Here is an 11,670-nt window from a genome sequence, read left to right on the forward strand (position 1 = left end):
GATATTTATATGAAGAGACCGGCGAGATGGACTGTGTGTGGATGGGGTCAAACACCATCTCCTCAGTCTTAACTGATTGAAAATGTTATTAACAGATTGCAGAATGGGTACAATACAGTAAGGCTCAATACACACAATTGTTAAGGGGATGCAGACCAGAGAAAGACTTTCGTCTTGTTTACACTAGGTCCCCCATTTTCTATTTATAATGAATTGTAAGTAGGGTGCAACTAGCACTGTGCAATCCATTCTTTGTGGATCTAGCCCTTAATGTTGCTAGTCTTTAGCACTTTGTGATGGAGCAGTTTGTCAGCCATCAGTTGAGTGTTTGCATGTGTCCCTATCACGGACGGTTGGCCTCACTATCCAAAATGGGCAGGTTTTCCATAACTTACTATAGGAAATCTTGAGCTGTGGATGTTCATTCTTGAATTTCCGCCAAAGACTGTACGTTTCATTCAGAAAGCGCTTTTGCATTTTCACTTTCTTCTGCGTCAATGTGTCTCTCTTCCCTGTTGTTGCCCGTGAGTTATCATCACGTTCCAGAAACTCTTTGACTTTTGTCCTGGTAGAGAGAGGCAATGCATTTGCATGTTTCTTCTGAAGTCCAGTTCCTCTTCTGTATTTCCGCATCATCTTTGCAGAGAATCCAAGTTCCTTTTGAGCCAGATACACCAACTTGTACTTTTTCAGAATTCCCCCCCTTAGAATCTTTGAAATTACTTGCTTCTCTTTAGTGTTGGTGTCTCTCAGCTCTGACACTAGAGTATTGTGGAACAATATAGTGTCTTCCTGAGATCACATTTCTTTGACTTCATTTGTTGTTTTGATTTTGATCGTGGCGATTCTTGTGGTTTGAGCTTATTTGACAGTCTTTCATATAGTTTTTTATATTTCTCCATATTTCGTTTTGCTCTCTCCAACATCAGGTTGGCTTCACACAGATCTCTGTAGACTTTACTTCTGTTTCTGTTCACCTTTTTTCGTCCTCTTTGTTGTGGGGTTTCTTGTGGTGTAGGCTGATTGGGACTTTCACATCTGGCAATAGGGACAGGGACAGCATTGTGTTGCTCAGGTTGTTGTGTTGGTGACACTGGTGGCCTATTCACTGTTAGGTAGTCATCCATATTTCATATTTGCTTATCGTTTGTTCTTTTGTTTCTTTGATTGATTCGCCATTGATGCCTTTTATATCTTTGTGTGCATTTGGGCAGCTGAGATATGCATTGCAGCTTACCCGTCTCTTTTCTCTTTTTATACCGCTCTTTTTCTTTTTGAAAGTATCTTTGATATTGTTCTGGATCATCTTTAAGTCTGTCTCTGTATGATTTTGACCTTTAGCCTGTTGATTTAGGTGCCATGGTGAAGACACTAGCATAAACAAATACAAAAACCAATAAATAAATAAATAACAATAAATATCAGTTATAAATGAGACACAACATATATTTACATATACATATACATACAAGTAATGTTATCCAAAAAAAAAAGCTATAAACAGATATCTTTGTCATTACCACCACACGTTGTCATTACCACCACACTTCATTGTGTGGCGGTAATGACCGTGATGGTAATGACATTTTCTTACTTTTAAGCTAACAGCTAGCATAACATCAAACTTGCTTATATTCAATTCTTAGCTAGCTAGCAATGTACTCAATGTACCTACAAATATGAAGAAGTTTGACTAAGATTCAAAAGCATTATCAAATTATAGTGTGTTTGGTAATGACACACAATAAACATATTCTGTAGTATGAGTAAGTAAATGTGAAAATATCTTACATTCCTGGTGATCAAAATGTAAGTCTTCCACTCTGACAGCCATGTGCTCCACTGTCACTACAGGTTGTAATGGGTACCAAAGCAAGGGGCGTAGCCAACACTTCATTGTATTGCAAATAGTTCAACGTGATGGTAATGACACAGATATTAAGGGACAAACCTATTTTGATATTTTTTTTTTCACATATTGTACTTAAGTTAAATATTTGGCAGAGAATCATTGATTCAAATGTAGTTATAGTAATATATACCTAAAAGTATTGTTTTTTAATAGTTTTTTCTAGAGAAATACTTGACCAAACGTTAAAACTCTGGATTGGGACAATGTGAAAATGGTCAAATTCCAACATTAAACAACAAAAAATAAGATAAACAATTTATGTTTTAAATTGAATAATTAAGTCTAGGTAAGTAATTAATTATACTAATCAATGATAGCATAAAGAATCTGGAAATATTTCTTTTTCTTTCAAATATATCCCAGGGACATGAAAATGCCCAAAATCAAATAATCACCCATGTATATGGTTCTACCCATAGATATATCTACCAGCAGAGCGCGCGCTATCATCACACGACAAGTGTTAACGGACATGTTTGGTTTCTGTAGCCATGGTGCACTGAGCTCGCGCGTCTCTCCCAAGTTTCAATCGCCGGTGAACGCACGTGCACGCCACAAACGTGTTATCACACGCACGCACGCACACACGCACACGCACACACACAAACACGGGAAGCAGAATGCACACTTCGCTTTGAGTTGAGCGGAGAGGGAGTGTGGGACACACCCAGAGAGGAGATCCATCCAAGAGGGGCGAAGACGGGCTAATGTGATGCGGAGAGGTCGCTCCACCAAATGTCTTGAACTCGGGTGAAATCTGAGGGACAGACCGACGCGGGGCCGCGACCCCATGGGTTTCTGACACAAGACAAGAGGAAGCAACAGCTTGCAGTCGTGATGGCAGTCAAAGGTAAGAGAGAGATGTGAGGAGAGTATGGCACAGTGTGACATTTGAGGAGAGTGTCACCTGTTTTGTTTAGTAAACAAGACGAAAGTCTTTCTCTGGTCTGCATCCCTTTAACAATTGTATGTATTGAGCTGTACTGTACTGTACCCATTCTGCAATCTGTTAATAAAGTGTTCAATCAATCAATCAATTAAATCTACAAAAGTGCCACGGTTTGTTTTATTTGTCACATATAAATATATAAGGTGTGGTGTGTACATTACATTGAAATGGTTGGTTCTATGAGCCCCCTGAGATTGTGCTTCATACGGTAAAAAGTAGAAAGAATAAAGTCCAAGCACTACAAAATATACATATATAAACTAAAGTAAAACCTAAAGTACAATATGCAAACTTTTTTAAATGCTAAAATTTGGTGAGGTGCTACATCTTCATCAAGTTCATCCTATATAGGCTACAGTATTTATGTTCATATGGTCGTCAATTATGTCCTTGTTAGAAATGTTTAGTATTAATTAACATGGCTTGGTAATATTTCCATCACTGTAACCATTTGCATATAGGAGTCATTCGAGAAGACAATTTGAAATGTTGTTTATAATAATCACCTCATTGGGTCAGCAGCTCCAATGGGGTTTATGCCACCAATTTATCTGTCATAATAGGCCTACAATTGGATCTTGTCATAGATGTGACAATAACAACATCACCTGATAATCTGATTAATTTCTAATATAGCCGCCTGGTTATGGACGTTTTTTATAATTTTTTTTGCATAGATATACAAGTAGATACGGATGGGAAGTATGGAAAGCGAGGCCGTTATCTAGGGGGAAACTCCCAGAGAGGATGTAGCAGCTCACATTTTTAGAGCGTGAGATCATCTTATGTGTTCCAGAATTAAACCCCGCTCTTCTGCTACTATACACCCTGAGAGGAGACGTTCCCAAGGACCCCTCTGTTTGGACAAGAAGTAAACCGTTGCTACTAATGAGCAAGACGGGGCTGACTGACGTCCATGATTGATTGATTGATTGAACATTTTATTAACAGATTTCAGAATGGGTACAATACAGTACAGCTCAATACACACAATTGTTAAGGGGATGCAGACCAGAGAAAGACTTTCGTCTTGTTTACATCAGGGTCCCCCATTTTCAATTCATCGTAACATGACATACATGACATACAGATAGACAGTACTGCTACATCTAGACATTTATGACATACCAGATCTACAAATACAGTACTGTTTGTGATACAAAAAAGAGTCTAAAAAAAGAGAGTACCGGTATATACATTTGAGGGGGAAGAAACTGTACATTGGAGGAGGTTGGGTATAGGTGGGCATCCTTTTGACACTTTGACCCCTGCATGAGTGAATGCGATTTCAAAACGCAAAGATAAAGCCCTGTTCGATAGTCCAACAAATGTGTGTTAGGCATGACTCCACAGAAGTAAGATGGATTTTTACCAGAGATCATCTCCCAGATTCTCAAGCGTAATAATCAGCACGTCTTAACCTTTAGACTGTGCATTGCTGCCGTTGTTGCTAGACAAGGAGAGTAACCTGGCCCTCAGGTTACTGGATGAAGCTGTATCTCAACTGACTGTATGGATTATATTGACTAAATGACTACACACATAAATGCTTGTAATGCACTGGGTATTTGAACCAAGGCATCCAAACATAAAAAATAAAACTATTAAAACATTTTATATATATAAATATATATATTAAATAAACCATTGCCTCCCAACATTGTCAATATAAAAATGATGAATGATGAAATGATGATAATAATAATGTTTGACTTGACTCCACACAAAGACAAACCAAAGCAAGGCAGATGCAGATAGATACCTCACAGTGATGTAAGAAGAAGACATAACAGCTGTACTTGTCACACTGCATTATTTTTTCCCTTTTCATAGTGACAAGGCTCAGACCAAACCGCATACTGATAAGCATCAGTTTGAACAAGGCCTTTTATTTTTTACGAAGCATATCCGGATGCAAATGACAGCGATATGAGCCGTACATAGAACCACAAACAAACAATGACCAACTGAGTGTATAATGGAGTCAGGGTGCGTTGCTAGACGTCTACAAGGCGCATGGGAGGCCTTGTCAAGAGAGTTGAAATCTAGTTAACATAATAGTTTCCCTTTTGTAATTCATGGTTAAAAGAAAACAGTCACATTTGACTACGGCTAACAATGCCTCTAACTGCCGCTAATGTAGCGAGGTTGACTGGGAGGAAGTGGTGTGGTAACCCCTTACTGAACTCCTCGCTGATGGAAAAACTCATATCTCCGTTTGTCTGTCCGCCATCTCACGTATCTATCTCTATCTCAGTACTTAACAGTTGGTTCATCAATGCACCGTTTAGAACTCTGCAGTCTGACCCCTGAAGTCACTTGCTTACAATTTGTATTGTATATTATATGGTAACTCAGAACATTGTACATATGTCTATACCGAACAACTGTGACCTCATTCTTCTTCTAAATTCATGCTATATTATGTTATTATGTTATTTGATACTATCTTGTCTAGCACAGTCTCTGGAGCGTAACAGTAAGAAGCATTTTGTATGAAAGTATTCTGTACTTCTGTATGACAACTATTAAAGAACTTGAACTTGAACTTGAATGGTTGCTTGTGATAAAACGCTCCACTTTGATCATGTCTTTGGTAGATAAAAACGAGTGCTCTTTGGAGTCCATTGACGTCCAGATGATCTCACAGAGTAGTGGTCCTATAGGGTCCAGCTGACAACAGAGTTCCTGCTTAACCCCCACCACCCCCCTGGTAGTGAATTGGCCATGTTGTTGGGGAGTTAGCACATTCCTGACTCCCCACAGTAGAGCAGCTTTCCAGCCCCATTGTGGAGGGTGAGGAAGTGTGATGTCACAGCCCAACGAGGGGACAGCAGCCCTCTCTCGTTCTCCCACCACGCCTGCTCTTAAATGGAGGTCAGTCGGAGACGACAGGTCTTGTTTACGCTGATAAGGGAGCGTCCGCCACACGCAGGTTTAAAACAAGCGACCCCATGACCTACAAACTGTCCTAGAACGTGTAGGTTTAGGGGGGGTTGCAATATTGGGAAGAGGGAAATATGTCCTGCTCAACAAAGATAGCGAATATGAAAGACAACCCCCTCCCCAAAAGAGGTAAAAAAAAAAAAGAAAAAAAACACATAAGGGGGTCAAAACATTTATATATCTTTCTTACTATATAACTATTAACCAACAAATTGTACATGATTCTGGAATTTTCTTTTAACCAAAAACACATGTGATATGTTTTGAATGTGCAGAAACAGAGAGTCTCTACTGCATTATATTCCGTTATATTTGTGTCAGCGGGTACCTGAAATGTTCTTTTCCTTTACATAAATAAAGACATGTCCACCATGAATTGATGCAGAAAAGGCACACATTGGTGCAGAAAAGTACGCCAGAATACAGGAAATGTATTGAGTGTTTCACGCTCAAGATTTACGGGGGGAGGACCCCCCCGGACACCCCACTTAAAGCGTCCCTCCCAATGTTGCAACCGAACCTACGCCCTGCTACAATGTGCAGCCACCGCAGATTCACAGTATGGTCAAAGCTTCAATGGCACTCATTATATCATGGAGGGTTCACCCTTTTATTGTTAAACCGACATGACAATGACATCATCGGCATCCGCATGACAGCATCCTCGTGTTGAACTGAAAGACTGTCTTACATATTTACCACCGACTGTTCAAGAAACTGTTCACCGACGGACCTATCTCGAACCCCACGCTCTTTTCTCCATCCTCCAATCACAACTGTCGTTTGAGATAGGTCCATTGGGGGCGGCTAGGTGGCGCAGTGGGCAAGGCGCTCGCCACCAACGCAGGAGATGCTGGGTTCGAGCCCAGCTCTCGGCGTTGCTACCAGCTTGGCTGGTCGTTCATACTAATACAATTGGCAGTATTAGGGGGTGGGAGGGCTGGTGGGTGGGGATCGGACGTTGTGGACAGCGACTCCTACAGGTCGGTTGGTGCGCCTGCGCAGTAGAATCAGGAAGCGACGAGGGCGGCGTGTCCCTCCCACGCAGACCCTCGCCGCTGAGAGATCGCGCTGTGCAGGTGAAAAGATGCGACGGCTGCTTCCTCGAGTACCGGAGGGGACACGTGATGCAAGGCTTCGTCCACATTGCAGCCGGCTTGTGGGAGGCATGGCCTAACAACGTTCGAGACAGGGGAGGGTAGAATTGGACAATACGAAATTGGGGAGAAAAAGTAGATACAAAATTTAAAATAAAAATAAAATAAAAAGAGATAGGTCCATTGGTGAACAAGATCGAGGAAAAGAGGGCGGGTTTGTCAGAGCGCCACCTGTCACCTCCCCCAACGCTGCTAGCGAGGTCTGACTCTGAACTGGACTCCTGATCCCTGGCAAGCTGTGTCGCCATGCCAACGCCTGCACTAGTCACAACAACAACCAGAAGTCCTCAGAGGCGTTGCTAGGCGCGAGGGCCCATCGACATCTCTGTGGAAATACGTGTACGAGGTCCCCCCAGGCTGTGTGTGTGTGTGTCTGTATGTGTGGGGGTGTGTTGAAAACGATGGAGAGAAACATTGGGAGGAGGAGGAGGAGGAGAAGAAGGAAAGAGGGGGAGAAAAAAAAACAAAGCCGAGAATGAGGCGGAAAGATTCAGGAACACAGATTGATAGAATTAGTGCCGCCCGATGACTTCACTCAAATTCCACTCCCCTTTTGTCATGAAGTCACACTGTCTGAATCGGGGCTGTTTTGTTGTTTTCTGTTTCAGGGACGTTCTGCCAGCGGAGTGTCCTGCTGCTTTTCATGTTGCTGCTGGAGAGTGGACTTGTGGACGGATGCCTGTCCTGTCCCAGGGTCACCCTTTTGTCCCAGTTCCCCTCGGAGCTGCCCACAGAGGCTTGCTGCCTCAACTACTCCGGCTCTGCCTTCAGCCATGTGTCTTGGCCGGCGTTTACCAACGAGACAAACGTGCAGATCCTGGATCTCTCCCGCTGTAACATCAGCTCCATTCATATGAACACGACGGGGGTCTCCGATCTTAAAGAGGTCTATCTGAGTCGCAACAGCCTGGCCACACTGCCAGACGACTTCCTGGCTAACGAACCCAGCCTGAAGGTGCTAGACCTGGGCATGAACCTGCTGCGAGAGCTCCCCGTTGGCTTCCTCCAGAACACGGAGAGCCTCGAGCAGCTGAATCTACAGGGGAACCAGCTCCGTTCTCTCCCGGGCTCTGTGCTCCAGAGCCCCGGTCTGCTGAGGCTGGAGCTGGGTGACAACCCCTGGGACTGCTCCTGCTCCCAGCTGGAGACCCTGGAGAGACAGAGTCACGGGAATCGGACCACCAGCCTGAGGGATCTGGTGGGGAACATGACCTGCGCTTCACCCAGGCACCTGGCGGGCCGCTCGGTGTGGTCGGCGAAGCTCAGCGACGCGTGCCGTCCGCCCGGTCTCACCGCGCTCTTCATCCTGCTCCCCCTCCTCATCCTCACAGCCCTGGTGCTGTGCTGGTGCTGCGGCCGGAAGAGGAAGAGGAAGGAGACCCCCGCCTTCGGCTCCTCCAAGAAGAAGGCCTCTGGCAGCAACGGCCAGCAGAAGCATCGCCCCAAGGAGCAGCCGCCTGCGGACGGAGAGACCCCCAAAGCCGGCGGGGACAGCGGGAGCAAGGGGATCCTCAAGAACCAGCTGCTGCTGCGCCCGGCCTCCGCCCTCCTGGGCAGCACCAGGGACATCTACGAGGAGGTGGTGATCAAGGTAGGCTCCGTGGAGTCCCTGCCCCGCGCCCCCTCCCACTGTTCCACCTCCACAGAGGGGAGGCGGGGCTCCCAGGGGCCTGAGGCGGGCGGCAAGGCGGAGCTGGACACGGTGAGCGTGACGGAGGTGATGAAGGACTCTGCAGACAGGGAGAAGGCGTACCTCACCCAGTCTACCGAGTACTACAGCCTGGTGCCCGGGATGGACCTGGATGACTCGGACCACGCCGAGTACGAGAGCGTCGACCTGTCGTGACGACGACTTGCGACTCGCGAAGGGATCGCTCGTTTTGTTTGTGTTTTGTCTGTGTGTGTGTGAGAGAGAGAGAGAGAGAGAGAGAGAGAGAGAGAGAGAGAGAGAGAGAGAGAGAGAGAGAGAGAGAGAGAGAGAGAGAGAGAGAGAGAGAGGGTGAGAGACACACAGGGAGTTCCCTATTGACACAGAGGCGGTTTGGTCCGAACACTGAAGTATGACAATGTAAGAGGAAGTGATATAATCCTGAGCCATTCCTGTGGGACCTGGGTTTTTTGAAAGAGAGGCCCACTTTGTCTCTCCATAATGAATGACAAACCGACTTTCATTTTAGATAAGGGCTTCTTCTGGGGTAAAAAAAGATCACTCTCTACTCTACTCTAAAAAGATGACATTACAAAGTCTATTACAAAGAGTAGTACAGTTTTCTTTTTATACTTATATCTAATGTATCTTGCCTACATACTGTATGCCAGGCCAAGCAAGCTTTTGCCATTTGAGTAGCCTTCTTTACCTCACCCAGGAAAAACTGACATATAATGTTCCAGTTTAACCTGTTACAGGTGATTTAACCACCTGATTAACCTCCTCGACCTTCAATAGCACCAGCAGAATAATAATGTGCCGAACTATGACTAATGGAGCCAAGACGAGCCCGTTCAATTCTATGTGACACGTGGAATGTATAGCGAGGCGGAGACGAATTAGCACGTAGCACCGGTCCCACTTTAGAAAGGTCACGTTTAGCAGAAAATGGACGAATTGTGCGTAACACTGTCGTTGGAAAATGCCAGTGGGGCAGGATCAGAGTGCTGGTAAATGCAGGTTTGAGATAAAAATCTCTGTTGTGTCGTCTGAGCCAGGAGGATTGGCTCGGTAAAATGAGATACAGAGAGCTTCTGTGTAGTAGGGTGTTAAACATAATGACACTGGTAGAGACCCGCACAATAGATAACCACATACACTGAATATCAGGGTCATCGAGGAGGTGTAGGATGTACATGACTCTATTGTTTGCCTAAGATATGGAGAATAGTCTGTGTGCTCTCTCTCTCTCGCCCATGGGTTTTGTAAACTAATTTTACTTGGCGCAGAGAGAGAGAGAGAGAGAGAGAGAGAGAGGAGAGTAGGGTGTGGAACTTCCTGGAATTTACAAAAACTGAGGTATGTTTTCCAGCCGAGGCTTTAATCGTGGCCCTTGTATTTCCAAATGAAGGTTTATTTATCTAACGCGCCATCTTAAAAGAACACGCCAACATCTTGGGAAATTAGCTTATCATCTTCTCCAGAGAGAGACAGGAAGATAGATACCAGTTTCCTCTCTGTGCGTTCAGTAGAAAGCTATCTGGCTGCACGTTAGCCTAGTTTAGCACACAATGAATGGAAGCGGACAGTGCCAGTTAGCCTAGGCATCGTCCAACTAACACCTCTCCCGAAGGCTAACCGGCACCGTCCGCACAGAGAGGAAACTGGTATCTATCTTCTTGTCTCTCTATGGAGAAGACAGTAAGCGACGACGATAATTTCCCAAAATGTTGGCGTGTTCCTTTAATATTTACTGTGTTTCAATCGACAACCTCTTAGGTCAACAGACTCGGGCGGCTGTTTCTAACGTGGACCGAATCTTTACATTTTTACATTTTGTACATTCTGTGATCTTGTTTGAACTCCGCTGTGATGGAATCACAACCATAGACATAATATTAAAGCTAGATGACTCACCCACGCTGCTGGCCAATGGAGACCGACGTTGCCACGTGGTGGCCATCTTGCCACAGCAGCACGCACACTCATAACATGAATGTCTATGGTGCATGTACTATTGAAATAACCATAGCTTGCTAAATTTTCAACCGATTTTTAAACGGTCTGGTTTGTTATAAACGTCAGAGATGTAGTTATCATACTGCATACTTATAATGTACTTTCATATGAAAATTATTTCAACATGTCCAAGCATCCTAAATCATGCACGTTAATAACGTTAATAACAAACCAAACCATTTGTAAATCGGTTGAAAATTTAGCAAGCTATGGTTATTTCAATAATACATGCACCATAGACATTCATGTTATGAGTGGCCGTGCTACCTGTGACAAGATGGCCACCGATGAACTACGCTGGACTCCGCCTTGCACCATCTAGTTATATATATCTATGATCACAACAGCCTCGATAAGGAACCGCGAGGGCCGGGAGAACGGATCTAACACTGTCTCGATCACAGCTACTAAATTAAGTAATGTTGTTTAACCCTTCACAATGGGACGACCACTGTACCAACATAATTATGTACCAAATGCACTGATATTTTATCGTATCTATATTTTGAAAAACATACTTTCCTGTATGTTGGTGGGGGGGGGGGGGGGGGGGGGAATAAATATTAATTCCAAGATTCTGTGTCAGGGTTGATAATTTGCCTGAAGTGATATCCACATGTTGGGTTGTGGTGGCCATTAGGGGCCATGTGATAGGGTATGTAGCCTTGTCAATACCTGGAGCTCACATTTGAACCATTTCCTCCTGCACCCACACCCCTTACCCTAAACCAGGTTCATATCAGATTCCCTACCCCCCCTAAACCAGGTTCATATCATATTCCCTACCTCCACACTCCTTACCCTAAACCAGGTTCCAGGGTCGTTAGTACGTTACAATATCATATTCCCTACCCCCACACCCCTTAACCTAAACCAGGTTCATATCCTATTCCTTACCTCTACACCCCTTACCCTAAACCAGGTTCATATCCTATTCCTTACCTCTACACCCCTTACCCTAAACCAGGTTCATATCCTATTCCCTACCCCTACACCCCTTACCCTCAACCAGGTTTGTATCATATTCCCTACCCCTGCA

The 11,670-nt window shown here is 44.4% G+C and overlaps 1 protein-coding gene across 1 annotated transcript; it reads left to right on the forward strand.

Annotated features, from left to right (window-relative positions):
• The first annotated feature begins 2,556 nt into the window (after positions 1-2,556).
• Positions 2,557-11,135, forward strand: LOC311238952 (uncharacterized protein). The gene is made up of 2 exons (XM_084327159.1): positions 2,557-2,762; positions 7,573-11,135. Exons 1-2 carry the CDS (start codon positions 2,750-2,752, stop codon positions 8,808-8,810), a joined length of 1,251 nt encoding a protein of 416 aa, XP_084183285.1. The 5' UTR covers positions 2,557-2,749; the 3' UTR covers positions 8,811-11,135.
• The last annotated feature ends 535 nt before the right edge of the window (positions 11,136-11,670 follow it).

Source organism: Notolepis coatsorum, assembly GCF_963971535.1.
Source record: "Notolepis coatsorum genome assembly, chromosome: 13".
NCBI lineage: Eukaryota > Metazoa > Chordata > Actinopteri > Aulopiformes > Paralepididae > Notolepis > Notolepis coatsorum.